The sequence below is a fragment of the Dasypus novemcinctus genome, chromosome 3 (genome assembly GCF_030445035.2).
Source record: "Dasypus novemcinctus isolate mDasNov1 chromosome 3, mDasNov1.1.hap2, whole genome shotgun sequence".
NCBI lineage: Eukaryota > Metazoa > Chordata > Mammalia > Cingulata > Dasypodidae > Dasypus > Dasypus novemcinctus.
Window position 1 is genome coordinate 9,770,082 of NC_080675.1, and position 21,783 is coordinate 9,791,864.

At 36.3% G+C, this 21,783-nt stretch overlaps 1 protein-coding gene across 11 annotated transcripts in view; it reads right to left on the reverse strand.

Annotated features, from left to right (window-relative positions):
- VRK1 (VRK serine/threonine kinase 1) overlaps nt 1-21,783 on the reverse strand; it is a 114,487-nt gene that overhangs the window by 23,181 nt on the left and 69,523 nt on the right. For all 11 annotated transcript variants that reach the window (XR_011648264.1, XM_071213709.1, XM_071213707.1 and 8 more), the window contains 7 exons: nt 18,697-18,766; nt 16,909-16,996; nt 5,974-6,082; nt 5,750-5,842; nt 3,621-3,753; nt 2,688-2,808; nt 2,343-2,401 (listed from right to left, as the gene is read on the reverse strand). Coding sequence is in view for 10 of the 11 variants with exons in the window: in XM_071213709.1 (XP_071069810.1) it covers nt 2,343-2,401; nt 2,688-2,808; nt 3,621-3,753; nt 5,750-5,842; nt 5,974-6,082; nt 16,909-16,996; nt 18,697-18,766 (673 nt within the window). In the remaining variant the exon portion in view is untranslated. The remainder of the gene's footprint in view (nt 1-2,342; nt 2,402-2,687; nt 2,809-3,620; nt 3,754-5,749; nt 5,843-5,973; nt 6,083-16,908; nt 16,997-18,696; nt 18,767-21,783) is intronic.

Sequence of the window (21,783 nt, forward strand, 5' to 3'; positions counted from 1 at the left end):
CCCAAAAGCAGAAGAGATCAATTATGATATATAAATACAATGGGATATTATAAGAAATAAAACGAAAAAACTACTGTTAAGCATACAACAATGGGGATGGATTTCACAAATACAATGCTGAGTGAAAAAAAAAAAGACACTAAAGAACTAGAACATAATTTCATGGGGGCAAGGATATTTTACATTTTGTTCACTGTGTGACTGTTATGGGAAACTGGCTTACCTGTTTCTTATTGTACATGTTACACTTGTTCTATTGTAGATGCTGCACTTGTTCCCTATTATAGATGATGTTGCAGTTCTAATAGCAAACAGCTGCTTAGTAGTTTCCAATAAATACGAGGTGGAAACTAGGGTGCAGCCTCTCAGCTCCAGAAGCTTTATCTCCTTCTTTGTGTGTGTCTCTCTCTGTCCTTTATTTCATAAAATTCTGCATCACCTTCCCTTCGAGCCAACCTATTGTGAGCTGATTGTAGCTACTGTTGCCCAACGTGGGGCACCAAGGAAAGAAAGCTCGCAGCAACCCTCTCAATTTCTTTCTTCATCTCTTTCTGTCCCCAAGTCATACTTGCTTTATGATACCATGCTTAAAAAAATTCTGTAGTTTAGACACTTTGATGTAAAGCCATTCTAGTCTTCAGAATGAGACCCAGCCATGTAGTTTTCAGTGTCTATTTCTCCATCTGTATGACTGGAGGTTCTGGATTCCACAGGAACTTTCATCATCTCTTGGCGTTCATGGTATGGCTTTCGTCAACGAGCTGGCACCCACACAGGACATTCTCCATCTCCTGGGGAAATACAAGAAAACCCCCAAGGACTTCAAAGGCTTTTCAAACCACTCGGGTCTCTGCGCCATCACAATCACTTTAATTTTGCTCGAAGCGATCCTTCTTCCCTTCAGGTCCCTGTTCGGGCACCAGTTGCTGCGAGCCTTCTTTCCTTCATGCCCCACATTGGGCGACAGCTACTGCAATAAGCTCACAATAGGTTGGCTGGAAGGGAAGGTGATGCAGAATTTTACAAAATAAAGGGACAAAGAGAGTGAAACAAGAGAGGAGATAAAGCTGGGACCAGGGGAGTCACAGCTTCTGGAACTGAGAGGCTGCACCCTAGTTTCCGCCTCCTTTTTATTGGAAACTACTAAGCAGCTGTTTGCTATTAGAACTGCAACATCATCTATAATAGAGAACAAGTGCAACATCTACAATAGAACAAGTGTAACATTTACAATAAGGAACGGGTAAGCCAGTTTCCCACAACATGTGATTCCATTTCTATAAAGTTCAAAAACAAACCTTTAGTGTTAAAAATAAGGCTAGTGATTCCTTAGGCCAGGAAGACTAATGATTGGCAGGAAGCACAAGGGGGATTCTGAAGAGCCAATAATATTCCATTTTTTGATGTGCTGATAAGTGGCAATTTTAAATATAATGTCAGAATAGACTTCCCTGAGAGGGAGACAACCGAGCAAAGGCTTGAAAACACTTCTAAAAAATATCTATATTTTATACTTTTCATTACCTCTACTTCTACTTCCTTGCTTGAATTACTACTATAGCCTCCTACTTGCCTCCTGCTGCCCCTGACTTGTTCCCTTAGCAGTATATCCTCAAAACAGAAGCTAGAAGATTTCCCTTATAGAGAGACACTTCATGTCAATATTTTGCTCCACACCTTCCACTCTTGCTCAAAGCAAAAGCCAAAGCCCTTACAATGGCCTAAGAGGACACAGTTCTCAACCATACTAGGCACTTAAGTTTCTTCTGTCTTGAACACTCTTCTCCCGAGATTGCCACAAAGTTTCGTTTCTCACTTCCTTCATACAACAGTTCAAATGTCACCATATCTGGGAAACCATACCTGATATGTCAATCCTTATCCCCAATGTATCCCTTGCCCCAAGCCCATACACCCTATTTTTGTTTTCTTTCTTTTTCCCAAAGTACTAAACATGTAACAAACTTTAAAATTCAGTCATTTTTTTACTGTCTCTCCCAACTAGAATGTCAGCTACATGAGGTGAGGGGTTTATTTTCCTTTAGTGTTTCCCCAGTGCCTACAATAATCCCTGGCACATAATAAAGCCTCAATAAATACTAGTTAAATGAATGAATGAAAATTGGTTCATTTCCTGAACGCACTAAATGATGAATGAGGTTCAAGTATTAATTTAGCCCTTCTTTGAAAAGGAAAGTGCCCTTTTGATTACAGCAGATTTCAGTACATCGTTACACTTAAAAATACCTAAGCTCTTAAAGTAATAGTTAATCCATGGATATCAAGGCTTTTTACTCCCAGTAAACAAAATCCCTATAAATATTTAAGAAATCTTTTCCTACCTGGTTTGTTTTTTCCAGGAAAACATTTGTCCATCAAACCTGCAATATTTTCTCTGTACCTGTTAAAAATTAAAGAATGAATTATTGAAGGTTGATGCCATGGAATGTTAATATTTAAGCATAATAAATAGTGCACTGGCAGCATCATGCTATATTACAAATATGCTTACATTTATTTATTCTAAAATAAATTAAAGGATCAAGGAACCTTGCTGTTTATCAAGTATGTTTCTTATTTCTACATTAAGATCAGTTAAAAGTACAGTTTCCATCAAAAAATTCTGATTAAAAAACATTTGCCTTCTCAAGATTATACCCAAAATAATGTTGTAAGTTCTTCTTTACCTAATTTTGGAATCTCTAACATAGTTAGGATCTTTCAAATTATCCTCCCAAGGAAGACAGCCACTGAGCCACTGAATCATGCAATAACCAAGTATTTCCAAATCACTGCGTCTTGAGGGTGCTACAAATAAAAAAAAAAAAAGCAGATTAGGCATATGAAATAATTTGTTAGGTATAATCGCAAATACACATAAAGCAATAAGGTAAGGCAATCAACTCAAGAATTTGCTTTTTATCATAAAATTTTGACTGTATTTAATAAAAGTATTGGACATTGGGTAATATAAAAGAAATAATTTACCTCCAACTAATAATTTACTTTAAAATCAAATTGGTTAAAAAAAATCAAATTGGTAAATTTTAGGGTTTCAAAGGAGACTATAAGTCTAGGAAATAAATTATAAAACAGTACATTTAATATTGCCCTTGGAAAACTTGAAGATATTTAAAATATTATAGGGTATTAAAAGATCCAGAGAACTGGGTCTTTTAGATCCCTCCTAGTGTTGGGCACAGAAAAGAGAAATAATCGCTGAAGATACAGCCTAATCTAATAGGTGACAAAAAGGCTACATGTTATAATAGTTGGAGCTACCATAAACAAATTAAAGACAGTAAAAAAATAAAATAAAAATTGTAATTAAACTAAGTGAACCCAAAAAGAAATCCTCATTGTAGTTAACTAAATACCTTCACTACCAAAACCTTCTTGGCTATCTTAGAAGAGTGGGAGGGAGAGATATAACGAAGAATTCAAGGAGGCACTGTTACATACAACGTTAGAAGTCTAACTTCTCTTTTTTGCCCCATCCCTCTGGGCCCATTCAATTTTTATTAATTTATTTATATTCTTATGCAGAATTAAGAATCACATAGGTATTCAGGTTTGAAAATGTGAGTGGCGTGTTTCTTGTTCAGCTGCTGTTTACATACCCACACCATTGTGCGCGTCGATGCTGGTGAATTCAACAGTGCCGTCGTGACATCTTTTGGGATCCTCTTTGTATTCCTTATGGACTCCTTCTGGACAGTATCGATAAGCAAGGCCATAATCTACCAGGTATACCTATAAATTTCCAAGTACCATAGACAAATTAAAACCCAAAGGATGAGATGTACACTCCTTTTAAAGCTGAGAAATGAGGGTAGATTAACCTACAAGGCAATATCATAGTACTCAAAAGTGCAAGCAACTAGCAAATATTTATTTCCAAAAAACTTTCTTTTTTTTCCATCAAGAAAAATGTTAAATGACAATGTAGCTATAGTCTAGAAAATATCACTTTTATAGTTTTTTTAGACAATTATGGGTTATAATTAATCTTGTCTCTTCAACTTGAATAAGGATTATAAATCTTATACTTTTTCTTAGAGAGTTTAAAGCTAAATTGAGCACAGAATACTCAATCCTTGTTGTGTGACAATGGCCAATTTTCATATAGAAAATCACCCTGAGTATAAGCTGCTAACTTACTTGACATGTGATACATTAGTTATCTTCTATTCCTGTTTCTTATTTGTAAAACAATCAAATACCAATTTACTTCATTAAAATATTACATTTCTATGAGGCTATTTGCATTAAAATAGTCTTCATAATTATTACTAAAATTTAATATTATACACACATCTGTGGACATGTACATGTGGGTCTGATTAGCACACAAAGCTAATAAATTTGTCTTTCTTCTACTTCATAGCCATACATTGTATCTCTGTATCTGGGTAACTGTTTCACAAATGCATGCATTTGGGTAACATGACAGAACAGAAGTTAAAATAAAGGGATAGATCTAGCCCATATACCCAAAATTGGAAAAATAATAAAATCCAAAGTGTATGTCCACAAGAGTTGCAAAACATTTTCACACAAAGGCAGCATAGTTTAGTCAACTACAAACTGAAATAAAAGTGTATTTTTATACATCACATTGTACATTTCCAATCCATTTCAATTAATGGAATCCTTATCATTCAGTTTCCTAGCTACCTTTTTTTTTTTTGTTTAACTTAAAAACATCTAAAATAAGATGGCTGAAAAGAACTGAAAAGAATTTTGTGCTTGCTTTTTAAGGTTTCTACATTACCATGCTATAACAAGGTAATAATCCTCTGTTATATAGATCCTGTATATCCACCATAACTCACTACTTGAGATGGGGGAGAGGGAAGCAAATATATGAGACAAGGGAAAAAGAAAAGTTGTCAAGGGAAAGCGGAAAATATAACAGGAAGTTAAAGATAGGTTTGAGAGAAAGAAGAATGAAATATAGAGGACTGGAAAACAATTATATAAAAATCAAAGTACCCAACTCATTTAAAATGTTTACATCTTCCTTTCTTATGTAAGAGTAAGTAGGAGGTGAAAATACACACAAGCCAGATAAAGTATACTGGTTCAATAATGAATTCTAACAAAATACTACTTCTACCAAAATCATTAAAACAGCTATAGGAAAATTGTATAGATCCCTCTATTCCAATTATACTGACCCAAATAAAGGTATAACATTAGCTTTTCTCCTTTCCTAGGGAAGTAAAAAGAAGTAGAAAGGGAATATAATAAACTGAAAAATGCACATTTGAATTGCAAACACTAAGGATATACAACTTTAGACAGCTAAGATATTTCTGTAAACCGATTGATTTGAATAATCAACATGTTAAAGACCAAATTTTCCAAGTAACAAAACACTTATATTTGATGGATTTCTCAAACAAAGGAAATAAAAAAAGTGACAAAGCAGACAAGCAAACATAATTCATTGGTGTACTATATAATTTTAAGCTTCCACCCCCAAATAGCTATTTGAAATTCATTTTGTATCACAAGCACTTCTTCTGAATATTATTTAGGGCAAAATAGCCAAATTGATAAAGTGCCAACAAATTGCATCAAAAATGTAGAATGTTAACTAGATAAAAGTGTCAAGAGGAAATATTATTATTACCATATCTACTTTAAAAAGTAAAACTTCTGCACAGGTTCAAAAGTTCAAAGTAGCCATATTTGTTTTCAAACAACAGGTTTTAAATAGTTGAAATTAAAGTTATAAAACTACCTGGTCAGGATTCTTGTAGCTTAGAAGAAGATTCGAGGCCTTGATATCTCCGTGTACATATTCATGCTCATGGATATATTCCAGAATATCCAGCTATAAAAGTATCATACAGAATAAATTAATGCAATACCTAACACCAACCAGCAGAGGACCAAGTTTTAACACAAACTAGCTTTTAGTATATTAAAAACAATTTTTAAAAAACAAGAACGTAGCTCACATACAATTCTTAAGCTTAGCTGCAAGACAGTCTTTCGAGAAAACCTTTTGGCATTTGCTTCATATATTTTCTGAAGGTCACTCCCAAAGCGATCCATTATCATAAACCTGTAACTGAAGACAAACAAGAAAAGTCAATGAGCAAAATATAGCTCAGGAAAACCTACTCTGGAATGAGAACTGTCCTTTCAAAGTAATTTTTTCAAGGAAAGGTTTAGTAAGAAAACATCCTAAAATAAAAATAAACATTTGAAACAATTTCGGCCAACCAAAAATTTCAAGACTTGAGAGTGCTTTCCTCTCCTGCTTTTTACCTCAAGGGACTCTTCTTGGTTTCAGCTAGTTATATAAGATAATACTCCATTTAAGATAATGTCCACAGAGAGAATCCAACTGATTCATCGCAGTAAACCAAGAAAGAAAATTTAAAAAGTAAAATAAGAATGATGTCACTGGCTTTTCTCATAGTTCATTTCTGTTTCTAGACAGTAGCTTCCTTTCTGTGACTTTTTCTCTATAAAGGTATAGTTTAGCAGTATTAACATTCTGTTAAAACCAAAGTGTTAAGAGAAGCTGCAATAATAGCCGAATTCAATGAAATTGTTTAAATGGTGTAAAAGGATTATATATTAAACACACAATGGCCAAGATATGGAAAAAAATATATACCCTGGAAAAATGCGAGGTATGTGTTTCAGGATTTTTGTTTCTGCCACGAACCTTGGTGACCTCAATTTCCACAGGAGAAAAAATGGGTCTCATGCTTTCCAAGGTTCTTTTAGCACTTGAATGCTGTGACTCAATAACCACACCGCCCATTTCAGAATATACGGAAAAGCATTATCTGGCAGCAGTGATAGCTCAGCTTTTACTCTTAAGGATCACCTCTTCTCTTCAAGAGTTTCCCAGATTCCTACTCATATGATTAAATTACTCCCATCAATAAAAACCAAGGCAATACCGAAATGTACTAAGATATCTTTCCAACTGGGATAAGATTAATAATGGATTATCATCATAACAGCAGCATTTATTGAATACTCAGTATAAGTGCAGCATGATTCTAAGCACTTTACGTGTACTAATGCATTTAATCCTCACATCAACCTATGAGGTAGGTGCCTCCTATTATCCCCATTTTACAGCAGAAAAAACTGATGATAAGTACTTTGTCCACTAGCAACAGTAAGTGGTAGAGCAAAGCTTTTAACCACTACACCATTCCTGTTAAATAAATAAATGTCAGCAGGACACAAAAGTCCATGTCTATTTTCTAGGCTTCTATGGTAAAAATACAATATGACAAGTACAAAAGGGAAGGAAGAGCTAATATTAAAAGACAATATTCTGAATATAAAATTCAGGATTCAATCTATTTTTTTAGCTGGAAGAGAATCGATCTAAAGTTACCTTTTAATAAAAAATAAATAAATACATGGAGATAAAGGTATTTGTCCAAAACTGTATAACTAACTGGTAGTAAAATATACATATTCATATAAAAAATATGTCCAGAATGTCAGTTGAGATAGATTTTGTGCTTGATGCCTACGATGAAGATGAGAATAAAAAAGGTTAAGCCACAGTCTCTACTTTCAAGTAACACACTGTACAGTAATTTTTAAAAAATTAAGCCACAGTGTCTACCTTCAAGTAAAACACTGCACAGTGGGGAAAACAGATGCAAGGAAGTACAGCCTAATGTGTCAAGTGATACCTAAGAGTCACAGTGCAGGGGAAGAGAAGACAGATAAAATGCCCAAGTCCCAGAAGGTTTCAATAGGCCTTCTGATTTCCAGGCCAATAGTTTTTCAATTAAACTGCTAGATAACATATCTAACAATCTAAAATTGTGCCTACAAAATTAATAGTAAATGACATGTAAATCACTTGTACACTCAGTAAACTGAGGCAACCTTCTCTCACAAGATTTCCCAGGACCCTGCTGCTAAAGAATAAAGAAGGAACGGTATTTTTCACTTCTGGTTACTCTTTGTATAAAAGGTTTGAAAGGTTGAGGGATGAGACTAAACACACATACACATGTTTGTTTTTACAAATAAGTGATATATGCAAGTGATTATTATAAAATAATATATGGGTAACGATTATAACCTCTGCTGACAGTTTGGAAGAGGGCTGCAACACAACTGCTTAATTCAACATGGGATCTGTTAATAAATTAAGTAGATCTTTGTTTTTATTCAGAATCACCCCACCATTACTTAAACAATCCTTTAATCTCCTTACCATTTTTAATTTATAAACACCACCTGAAGCATGATTCCATAAATTACATAGAAATTTATATTATATTCTTCTGACAAGATAGCTCTACCAGTGAGTAGAAAAATGGGAAGTTATTTCTAAGTTACTCCTTTAAAGTAACACCCGTAATGGAGACTTTTCTAAAGAGTTAGACAAAACGGTGCAAATAGTGGGAAAATACAAATCAGTAAAAATTATTTAATAAGGATAGCAGCTAACATTTATATGATCCCAACTCTTTCTGTTCTGTACATTATATATGAGCTGTGTGTATAAACATATATAAATCCAAATAAGTTTCAGGAAAAAGTAAGTTTCTGGCATGGAAGGGAGGATAGAAGAATAATCTTACTTTCTAATTCTTTATTTTTGTTAACAGCTACAATGATTGTTTTAAAGAGCTTCAACCTAAAATGTAAATCAATACCTTAAAAGTAATTAATGCTCACGCTTTGAAGGGGAGACGTCTAGCAACCTCATTTTATAGACGAAACAGACGGAGAGGTAAGGGCACTAGTAAATGGTGAGTTAAAGTTAAACTCTGAGCCTGTCAGAGTTACTGCACTCTGCGGCACCCTCTGATCCATACTGGGGGAAGTTCTCTCCCGAGGTTCTCCTGTGTTATCCTATGGAGTCAACCTCTGATCCCCACAATCTGGGCCCTGGTCACTTCATGGGAGCCAGATATGCAATGCTTTGTTTTGTTGGCTAGGTGATCACAAAATAGGTGATAAGAATGAATATGGTAAAATGTGCTAGTGATGTTGGCAACTAAGAAAATTCACCATTCCCAATAAAGATAACAATAAAGAATACCAAAAATAATAATAATGACTATGATGATTGCAACTAACATTTACTGAGCACTTACTATGGCCAGAGAAACTCCCTTACAATTGACATGCTTTTATTTCATATCTTACAATAACTCCATAAAGTACTATCATCCCATTTTATAGATGAGGAAACTTGAACAGAAAGTAACAAGCATAGGAGCACATCTGATGGAGTTAAGTATAATCTAGTGCTAGATTTGTTCAGGTTTTATTGTGATATACTTTTTTTAAAAGAACTTTATCACTGAAATTCTTGAAACAGGGAGGAAATTATTCCATGTCTGAAACATTCTACTCAAGTCCCACATTTCTTCCAATTATCTCTACAAAATGTGGTTTCTGACAGGGTACTTTTCTTAGGAATACAGCCAGTAAGTAATGGAGCAGAATCCAAGTATTTGGTTTATATAGCATGTCATTTGGATGGTTTTCCCTTCCTTAAGACTCCTCTATATAGGTTCCTATTGACCACGTAAACCAATTCTCAAATGCCACTTTCACATTCACATCACCATGCCCTTTGTTCAAGAGGATGCAAAAAGCGCCTGACTGCCTACTACATATCAACCCTAAACTACTGTTCCTTTCTCTCCTGGTCTTCATTATTTGGCTCAGTTTATTTCTCCAAATTTATTTCCTTTTCTCCTTCACACCCATGCCCACTTCCTTTGCTAAAGATGACCCTTCTCAAGCCATACAGCAGGACAGGAGCCATCTTATCCTTTTGTTCTTGTTAATCTACCACTTGAGATGCTATCCCTCCTTCCAAACCAGTGGTATACAACATTTAAGGGATTAAAGACCCCTTTGAGAGTAAAAGCTAACAGTTAAACATGATTTACATATATTCTAAAAGCTTTAACATTTCCCCTCCTTATTAAGTAGGAAGATATTACCCCCATTTCACAAATGGGGCAAAAAGAGGTAAAGTAACTTTACCCAAAATCATACATAGTAAGGGGCAAAACACAGATTTGAAATCAGGCAGTCTGGTTCTAAAATCCTTGCTCTGAACCATTGCTCTATATTATTTCCCCAGAAAAAAATCTCATAAAAACTATAGGAGAAGAGGTGGGGTAAGATGGCATCTGAGTAAGTACACCATTGTCATCTCTCTTACAAAAGACCGGCTGTGTGGTGGCTGTGTGGTGACTGAGTCCTACCGGATCAGGCCGCTTTGGGAACATGCAGGCCGGGAGGTGTATGGATGTCGATCTGGAGAGAGTGCAGCAGAACTGGTGTTTGCTCAAGGTAGAACTGCGGGTTTCTAACACTGAATACAGAAGCCGTGGGAAGGTAAATTCCTTCCCCCCTAGGGCTAAGAGCCACAGCGTTCACTGAGAACTGCCAGTCATGGGGCACAGTTTCCAAGCCCCATGTTCCCCAAATGCATGAACCCCAAGCCTGTGTCCCCTGAACCCCCAAGGCCCATGCTAAATACCCCAAGTCCACATTCTCCCAGGCCTCTGTTTTCCAAGCCCAGCACTCCCAGAAATCCAGCATTGCCCTAACCCCCCACACCCGGATGTGGACTAAAGTGGGAGAGTTTAGGTGGGAGGTGCAAAGGGGCCAAGGAGTGCAAGTTCAATTTTCTGGTTCCCTCCTTTCTACTGAGTTTGGAGGAAACGTTAGCTGACTTGGGGAGAGCCTCAGAATAGAGAAGAGGCGAATCTGGTGAGAGAGCCCAATTTACCTAAATGCCCTGGGATAGGAAACGTGGTCTGGGAGAAGGTGGAGTCAGAAAATTAACCAGCCCCCTTGTAGTACACCTAAGGGATAGGGACAGTAGGATGTGCTTTACAGGCTTCCAATAGCATATTTAGGGTTCCTGGCAAGGGCTGGGTGCTCTCTCAAGAAATTAAGAGTCATTATTTTTTTCAGGTGAGTTGGTATACCAGGGACCCATTTGAATTTCCTACAAGAGTCCTCCCCCAGCCTTCCTGCTGCCCTGGGAGAGAAGGACATGAGGAAGGGAGAAAGGGGGCAGGTCAGACTCCCAAGCAGTTTATTCAATTGCAAAGAGGACTCTTTGCCTGAGGCCTTGTCTGGTCTTTTTTGTTGGTCCCTTTACTTGTTTTTTCTTCCTCTTTATCCCCACCCCCACCCCCACTGCTCTTTTTTTCCTTTTTATTTCTCCGTTCTCTTTTTTTTTCTTCTTTCTTTTTTCCTTTTTTCCCCCCTTTTTTCTTTTTTTATATTAGTGCTGCAGGCAACATTTCTTATTTGCTGTGCTTCCTCATCCTCAATTTTCTCTTTTCTGTGTGTACTGATTTTGGCTACCAGTGCTATCTCCCCTTTCCATCATTCTCTCCTCCATCATTTATTGTTTCTCTTACATTCCACCTCTCTGTTTAGCCCCCAATATTTCTAACTTTTTATCTCTAAGACCTCTAATCTGTTTTCTATCATTTATTCATTCTTTATGTTATTTTCCTCTCTTTTCTTTTTCCTTCTCTCCTGATCACACTTATCTTTTAACTCATAGTACATTCCTCCCCATGTTCAGTTTAGTATCTCATTATAGGTATTCCACTTTTTTATGGTTATAACTAGACACAGCTTCCATGAGTTCTATATCCATTCTCCTAGATCTCATATGGTTCTTCCGCTAACACTCACTGTCAATACTACTATATATTTTTCTTTTCTTACCCTTTTTGCTTTCTCTGGACCTAATATTTTCCTTCAAGGGAACTAAGCCAACAACAAGGAAATAGAATAAGAAGAAAAAAGTGAAAAAGAGAAGACTTAACACAAACACAAAAACAACTTATTAAACCCCAAGGCTAGAATAAGAAGATAATCAACAGAATAAACTCAACAAGATAAAATGATGACCAGATGGCAAGAAAAAACTACAGACCATACCAATAATCAGGAAAACATGGCCCAATACAATGAACAAACTAAAAACCGGGAAGAAAAGTAGAACACCGAACAAGTAATTAAAGTTCTCAAAACATATATAATGGACCAATTCAATGAAGTGAAGGAAGAGATTAAGCAAATTAAGAAAACACTTGGAGAGCATACAAAAGAAACTGTGATCATGCACAAAAAGATCACAGAGATGATGGGGATCAATCACACAATCCAAGAAATCAAAAATACACTCTCAGCAAATAACAGCAGATTTGAAGAGGCAGAGGAAAGAATTAGTATTGTGGAAGATAGTACATCTGAAATCAAACAGACAGTAGAATTAATCGATAAAAAGATATAAAAAATCCAGCAGGGACTTAGGGACCTGAACGACAATGCAAAACGCACAAACATACGCATTATAGGCATCCCAGAAGGAGAAGAGAAGGGAAAGGGGACAGAAGAGGTGTTGGAGGAAATACTGGCTGAAAACTTACCAAACCTATTGAGGGAGATGGATGTACATGTACAAGCACAACACACCCCAAACAGCATAAATCCCAACAGGCCTACCCCAAGACATATACTTGTCAAATTATCCAATGCACAAGACCAAGAGAAAATACTAAAAGCAGCAAGAGAAAAGAGAACCATCACATACAAAGGAGGCTCCATAAGACTAAGTGCTGATCTCTCATCTGAAACCATGGAAGCAAGAAGGCAGTGGTATGACATATTCGAGGTACTAGAAGAATTTCCAACCAAGAATACTTTATCCAGCAAAGCTAGCAATCAAAAATGATGGAGAGTTCAAAATATTCACAGATAAAAAGAAACTAAGAGAACATGCCAACAAGAAACCTCCCCTTCAAGAAATACTATAGGGAGTTCTGCAGGATGAAAGAAACTTACAGGGGAGACAGAATTGGAGGAGAGCGTAAGAACAACTAAAACTACAAAAAGAGGGGGGGAAAATCAAACAACATAAGACAAACACAAATCCAAAGAAAATATGGCTAATATAAGTAATTCCTTGAAAGTAATAACACTAAATGTCAATGGATTAAACTCACCTGTTAAGAGACACAGATTGGAAGATTGGATAAGGAAATACACCCCGTCTATATGTTGCCTACAAGAAACTCATCTTAGACCCAGGGATTCAAGGAGGTTGAAAGTGAATGGCTGGAAAAGAATCTTACAAGCAAATAATAACCAAAAAAGGGCAGGAGTAGCTATGTTACTATCAGAGAAAATAGACTTTAAATGCAAAACATTTGTGAGAGACAAAGATGGACACTACATATTAGTGAAAGGGATAATTTTTCAAGAAGAACGAACAATCATAAACATTTATGCTCCTAACAAGGGCACCTCCAAATACATGAGGCAAACACTGGAAAAACTAAGTGAAAGAACAGATGCCTCTACAGTTATAATGGGGGGACTTTAATACACCACTATGAACTTTGGATAGAACATCTCAAAAGAGAATCAATAAAGAAACAAAAACTTGGAACAGTATATTAGAGGAACTGGACCTAATAGACATTACACCCAAATACAGCAGAATATACATTCTTCTCAAGTGCACATGGATCATTCTCCAAGATAGACCATATGCTAGCCCACAAAGAAAGTCTCAATGAATTCAGAAAGATCAAAATCATACAAAGTAATTTCTCTGACCACAGTGGAGTAAAGCTGGAAATCTGCAAGGGCCAGAGGCCCAGATTTCACAAGATACGGAAATTGAACAGCACACTCTTAGAAAAACAGTGGGTCAAGGAGGAAATCTCAAAAGAAATTAATAACTACCTTGAAACTTATGAAAATGATAACACAACATACCAAAACTTATAGGATGCAGCAAAAGCAGTACTGAGAGGGAAATTTATAGCCATTTTAAATTCATACATCAAAAAAGAAGATCTAAAATTGAAGAACCGCACACTTGGAGGAATTAGTAAAAAAAACAACAAAGTAACCCCACAGGAAGAAGAAAGAAAGAAAGAACAAAGATAAGAACAGAACTAAATGAAATAGAAAATAAGAAAGCACTTGAAAAGATAAACAAAACCAAGAGCTGATTCTTTGAGAAGATCAATAAAATCGACAAACCCTTAGCTAGACTAACAAAGAAAAAGAGAAGATGCAAATACACAAAATAAGAAATGAGAAAGAAGATATCACCACTGACCCCACAGAAATAAAGACTATCATAACAGGATACTTTGAAAAACTATATTCCAACAAGACAATTTAGAGGAAATGGACAAATTCCTAGAAACACATAAGCAGCCTCTATTGACTAAAGAAGAAATTGACAATCTCAACAAACCAATCACAAGTAAAGAGATAGAACCAGTCATTAAAAACCTTCCAACTAAGAAGAGCCCTGGGCCAGACGGCTTCACAGGTGAATTCTACAAAACATTACGGAGAGAACTAACGCCAGTCTTGCTGAAACTCTTCCAAAAAATCTAAACAGAAGGAACATTGCCTAGCTCATTCTATGATGCCAACATTACCCTAGTACCAAAGCCAAACAAAGACACCACAAGAAAGGAAAAGTACAGACCAATTTCTCTAGTGAACCTAGATACAAAAATCCTCAAAATACTTGCTAATCATATTCAACAACATATTAAACAAATTATACACCATGACCAAGTGGGATTCATTCCGGGTATGCAAGGATGGTTCAACATAAGAAAATCGATCCTCTAGTATTATAGATGTAGGACAATACTGTGTCATACCTCTGTGAATGTAAAATATCTTGTACCTGCTTTATGATTAACGCAGTAGTGACCGTGCTATATTTTTAATGTCGTTATTCTAGAATGTTTTCTTTCCAGATGATGATTGAGAAGCTAATAAAAAATGGTGCCAGGTACCATAAGAGTAACAGAACTTGCTGTTTTCTGGGATTTTTGTTTTTTACTTTTTTTTTTTCTTTTCTTTTTTTTAACGGTGTATGCTGGATTTTGTCAGATGACTGCAGAACCTGGAAAACCTGTTGCTGCTAATGATGCATAACATACCGCTATTGGTCTTTCTATATAAATATATATATATATACACACGTATCATGTTGAGTTGGCATTGTACAGAAATTAACAGTCATATTGTTCTAGAAATGTTAAATTTAATTTTTTTCCCATTTGTACAGGGGTAATGCACTGTACTAAATATGTAAGGTCTATCTACATGGGTTTGATTACAGAAACTAATAAAGTATTCTCTAAACAATTAAAAAAAAAAAACACTATAGGAACTTGTCCCAGCAAAATCATATACAACAAAATGTTACACATCATATTAGGAGGTTCACACACTCCCTAAGAGAAGCACAGATTCCAAGATAAGAGTCCCCAAGTAAAGAATGCTGGCTGCCTACCCAGAAACTCTCACTCCTCTCCATCTTTTAAATAGAATCCATCCCAGCTTGGTTGAAGTACACCACCTTCTTCCCCATGGCCGTGCACTTGACCAGGGTAATCACTGGTCACTTTGCCCTTGTCAATGAATGTCTAAATTATGAGCACTGATACAATCCTGAGCAAGAAAATATAAGAGGAAATTTACCAGAGAACTTCAGGGAAAGAGCTCCTTGCCAGTAAAATAAAACTCACAGGACATAATACCATTTCTTCTGTTGGCTACTATGTCTGCAAGTGAAGCTTAGAAATAGGGCAGCTACCCTGAGAACACACAGTGGAGAACAGAAAACAAACCCAAGATGAGGAGGGCAAAGGGGCAAGATACAGAAACCTGGGCCCTGAGGACTGCTTAAGACAGTTTAGCCAATACTTTCCTTTACATACAGCTGAAAACATCCTAACCAATATATAACCCAAGTTACAAACTAAATCTATTCTTTAAGTTAACTACCAGTCTTACTCTATGACCTTCATTAATTCAAATATTTATAAAGTGCCTATTACACATCAAGTGGCTTTTTCCTTCAACCCAGCTATGCAAACAATGTTCTTTCTATTCTCTGAACTAAGATATACAGAAGAACCAGAATCACACAATTTAGCACCCAATTGTTCTTTAATTGTTTCATATGTGTCTGTTTTCTCTTACCAACTAGACAGAAATTTCATGAAGAACAAGGGTCTAATTTTCTACGGGTAGATTACACATTCGAGATGAAATAAATACCAAATTGAAGGCTAAAGGGGCTCCCTTTTACATAAAGATCATGGAACTTTTTTTTTTTAAAGATTTATTTTATTTATTTCTCTACCCTTCCACCCCCCCCCCACCCTCCAACCCAGCTGTCTGTTCTCTGTGCCCATGCGCTGTGTGTTCTTTGTCTACTTCTGTTGTTATCAGCGGCACAGGAATCTGTGTCTCTCTTTGCTGAGTCATGCCACTGTGTTAGCTCTCTGTATGTGCCGCCACCGCTGGGCAGGCTGAACTTTCTTTCGCGCTGGGCGGCTCTCCTTATGGGGCGCACTCCTTGCGCGTGGGGCTCCCCTGCGCAGGGACACCCCTGCGTGGCACGGCACTCCCCGCGCACCTGAGCACTGCGCATGGGCCAGCTCCACATGGGTCAAGGAGGCCTGGGCTTGAACCGCAGACCTTCCATGTGGTAGATGGATGCCCCAACCACTGGGCCAAGTCTGCTTCCCGGAACTTCTTTTTTGTTTAACTGTTTATTTTTAAGAGAAAAAAAAAGGGCATATTTGGCTTTGTTCCTACTTGACAGCTAGATTCTGGTGAGTTGATATCACTTTGATTAGAGAATATCACCATTCTAACAAGACATCATAATCTGTTGCTATGGAAAAGTATACACAAAAGAAGAGAGAATCTTATTTATTTCTGTCATTTGCTCTCCACAGAGCCCAAATGAAGGCCTAGCAATATTGAAATGCTCAGTAAATAATTCTTGACTCAACCAACTAGACACTACATGCTCAAAAAAGGGAGAATAAAAACAAAATATGCATATTTTACCTTTTTCCATTTTTATTGTGTAGACCAGACCCCCAATACTTAGGAACACCCAGGTACTTCAGTTTATGGGTACGAATCCATTTCTGAACTACAAGTTAAAACAGATACTTATAATTGTCATTCTACCACATATATAAAATAATTTTTTAAAGTTAATTAAGAGCAGAAATGTACACATGTGCCAAGATTTCACCTTTATTTATTCATAAAAAGTGTATAGTATAACCTATAAAGGACAAGAACTTTATAATCAAAACAGTTTTATTAACAAAAAAAAACTTTATCCTACCATTAAGTTAGCATTGTCTTCAAAAATGAAAAATCTGGGAAGTAGATATGGCTCAAGCAATTGAACTCCCACCTACCACATGGGAGGTCCCTGGTTCAGTTCCTGGTACCTGCTAAGAAGACAGCACAGGTTCCCAGTGCTTCCTAAAGAAGATGAGCAAGATAGCATGGCAAGCTGATGCAAGAAGATGACACAAGAGACACAAGAAGCAAAAACATAATTAGAGACACAACAAAGCAGGGAACGGAGGTGGCTCAAGTGATTAGGCACCTCTCTCCCACATCAGAGGTTCCGGGTTTGGTTCCCGGTACCTCCTAAAGGAACAAGGAAAGATGAACAGATATAGCAAGTGCAAACAACCAAGTGTGGGGGGAGAAATAAATTAAATTAAATTAAATTAAATTTTAAAAAAAGAGTCTGCAAAAGGCATTAGGAAAAAAAGAACCCTCAAAAGTAAAGTACTGCAGCTGCAATTAACATCTCTAATTAAATGTGTTCACATGCTTACACAGGAAGATTTACCTTTTACTCTAATCTAAAAGTCCTCAGGGAAGCAGACTTGGCCCAATGGATAGGGTATCCACCTGCCAAGTGGAAGGTCCATGGTTCAAACCCCTGGCCTCCTTGACCTGTGTGGAGCTGGCCCACACGCAGTGCTGATGCACACAAGGAGTGCCATGCCATGCAGGGTGTCCCCCGCGTAAGGGAGCCCCACACGCAAGGAGTGCGCCCCAAAAGGAGAGCCGCCCAGCACGAAAGAAAGTGCAGCCTGCCCAGGAATGGCACCATCCACACGGAAAGCCAACATAACAATGATGCAACAAAAAGAAACACAGATTCCCAGTGCCACTGATAAGGATGGAAGCAGTCACAGAAGAACACACAGCAAATGGGGAGGGGAGGAGAGAAATAAATAAAAAATAAATCGTTAAAAATAAAAATAAAAGTCCTCAACCAGAAAATCAAGATCTAGGAGAGACAGAATACTTCCCTGCGAGACAGCCAAGCCTCCTACCATCCTACCAGGGGATTCCTTGCATTCTTGGAGGCGAGGGGAGGGGAGGGGAGGGGATAGGGAACGACAAAAGGGAACAGAGAAGCTAGAAGAGGCTCTTCTCCCTACCTTGATATTCTGCTACTTTTCAGGAATTATGCCATCCCCCCAGATTATATTGTCCAGATTTTAGAAAAATACTCAGGAAGATTTGAATATCCTTGAAGCATACAAGTGGATTAGGGTTCTCAATTTTTAACAATATTTCCTAAATCATATATCATTTATAAACTTCAATCTAAATAGCGATATAGGTGAAATCTTGGTATAACACATTAAGACCTCAGGACTCTTTTTATACAACTCCCATCATTTAAATGGGATTTATTCATAAGATAAAAAATAATAAAGAACCATAACATAAGATCCAATCCAATCTATTAGTCTTGATAAACAATAAAAACAGTGGCTTTTAGAAAGATTAAGGAAATATAAATTTTCTTACTTTGCTCTGGTTTAGCAGCTCGCTGGTAGAACTTTAATTCAGTAAAGAGAGGTCCATTGTCACTGGGTTCCTTAAAACACATAAGTTAATTAGTCCTAACAGATGTTAAAATTACTGAATTATTTTCAAAAATTTTTCAAAAGAGACTAACAAATTTTCTTTCCAAACAATGTAATTTTGATACTTAAGCCTGTCATTGTTAAAGATTAAGTCAAACTCCTTAAAAGTATTTCAAATATTCTCACAATAGTCCATAAGGGTTTTATTTCTCTCCAGTTCCATTTCTACAAGTGATAAATTATACAAAATCAGATATAGAGATCATTTTTGCAGAAGTTTAAGAAAAAAATCTTTAATTTTCATCTTTATTAAGCTTTCTCTTAAGCAAAGACCAGCAACCATGTTCGCTGTATCACCAAGGGGCTACACGATATTTCTGAGATTTAATAAAATTTGAATACCTGATTTAACCAATTAATAACAAAATTCCATTCCTTCTCTGTTTCTCATTACCATTTTATCTATCTTTTATCAAGACAGGCAGATGACCTTATCACAAGGAAGTGTTCTGGCTCCCCAAAGCACACAAGCACTGTCCATTTAACTCCATTCCTTCCTTCTGACACTGATTCTCACGTTTTTTCACCAAACAGCCTTACAACTTACTTCCCACATGATAAAGTAGTCAATAGGAAAATGGTGCTCAATAACAATTGTTTTCCACCAACTCTGCTGAGCTACCTTCACTTCATATTTTAAATATTAACAGTTAAAATTAGTTTAAGAGGCATACATTCACAAAAACGTATTTGTACAAAAACAAACAAAAAACATCACCAACTGGGAGTTTTCACTAATTAAAAAATTTGGAAGTGTGGGGTAAGTCTTATAATTCTGTGGACTTTATAAATAGTCATTTTATCCAACCAAAACTGGTTACTACTTATTCAATGTTCGAAGTTTTGTGTTGGTTATATTAATACTTTTCTATTGAGAATCAGAGGAAAAGAGAAAAAGGAGTGTCACTATTCCTAAGTGAAATTTAGGGTTCCTTTTCTTTTAGGAGATATGGGAAGAAACTTATTTTGGACAAAACATCTGTGTAGCTGGAGTTCAAGGGTCTGGAGAGCATTAGAAAAAAATGATAAAAGAGACCCCACTACCTTAAGTGAGAGAAAACTTGTGAAAGCATGTCACTTTTGTCTATTGGAGATGCTTTTTGCAAATACTTAAAATATGTGCCTATTTTTTTTTCATTCAAGATACCTGTAATTCCATGAATGGTAATTTTGCTCCTTGAGATTTAAATAAAACCATTTTCTATACACAAAATTCTAATAGCTCAGATTTTTTAAAATTCAAAAGTAGGAGTCCTCAGTTAAAAGTATTTACAGAAAGACTGATCAGCCAATCTACAGAGAGTCAGATAATACCTAGTTATGAATGAACATTTGACAGCAAATGGAACCTGAAAATAAGCTTGTCCTATCTGTGACAGATAAATATATTTTCCAGTCCAGTCTTGGAAGAGAGTATATACTGGCTCAGCATGCCATCAAGTTCTTAAGAAGTAGGAACTGAAAATATAAAGTAATTATATTATTAAATAATAATAATGTAATAATAAAAATATATAATAAATATATTGTGGTGTAAGTGCCAAATCCCTAATTTTTGAACTCAGCAATTCATATTTCTCCATAATCTATGGCTCCCTTTCTAGCAGCAATGGTAGTTAGAAACTTATGAATGCTATAGTCAATGACTAAGAACAAGCTTTCAGTAGGAGTCACAGAATCACTGTAAGAAACGAGAAGGAATGGAAATTCAAGAGCAGGAATTTTGGTAAAGTTATTCTACAAAGGTTAACTTTTGGGGAATAGCTCACGAACATTATTCAGGTTTGAAAAGTTTTTCCTAAGACAATACCTGGCTTATTACCATCAGTATAAAGTTCTGACTTAGTTTCAACCTATGTCATATCAACTTTAATTTTCAAGTTTTTCTTGAGGCAATAATTTATTAAACTCATAATAATGAGAATTAGCCTACATACATCAAGCTATTATAACAAAAACCCCAATTTACAATGAAGGCTCTTTGCATTTGTTATACTTTCTAATACTATTTCTAATTCAATAAGATTCCATTATAACAAAATTAAGGAGTTACTTCCTTGGCATGCATACTAGCTAACGCTAGCTATTTCTGTTGAAGAAAATACCTTAACTCATAACTAAAATTTTATTAACATATTTCAAATCTAAAATACTTTGCCAACTCTATAATAGCCAAGATTTAGAAAAGAAATTGGGACTGACATTTTAACTAGAATATCACTAAACATTTCTTTAAGACTTCTAAGTGTCAAAATGAAGATGACAACAGAAAAAAAATTAAAATGTGATATATTTCAATGGCACCATCTAAAAGTAACTGGCTGCCATTTAAAATTGAAGCTGCACGAAGTTTCTCCTTCTTACCAAAAAATTATGATATATGAGTTGAAAATTCAGGGCATTTCTCATAATATCAGCGAGGGGAATCAAACATCATTCTGCAAATTTCTTTCCAGAGAACCTCAAAACACAAATTTCTACTAGTTCATATTGGAAAGTCATGATACAATGAACTGCTAGGATACGAACTCCAAAAGCCTGACCTCTGCCCCCAGCTCTTCTACCAGCTCATCTACAGGACTGCAAAATTAACATTTGTGGAATTGCGAAAGAACAATTCAGAACAAGTCTGTGAGCAAAAACCATTAAAAAGTATTTTTTTCCTTGCATTATCCAACTCATTATCATCAATTCATCATTTCCCTCTGCACGTTTACTATGCTAAAATAAAATAGATAGTATATCTCAGTATCTATAGGCAGACAATACAAATTTTGCCTTGTGTGAACCAGCACCACTGCTCCACGTCCATGTAGGTCAAGAATAAGGTTCAAAACAAAAATCAGAGGAAGCGGACTTGGCCCTATGGATAGGGTGTCCTCCTACCACATGGGAGGTCCGCGGTTCAAAACCCCAGCCTCCTTGACTCGTGTGGAGCTGGCCCATGCGCAGTGCTGATGCGCTCAAA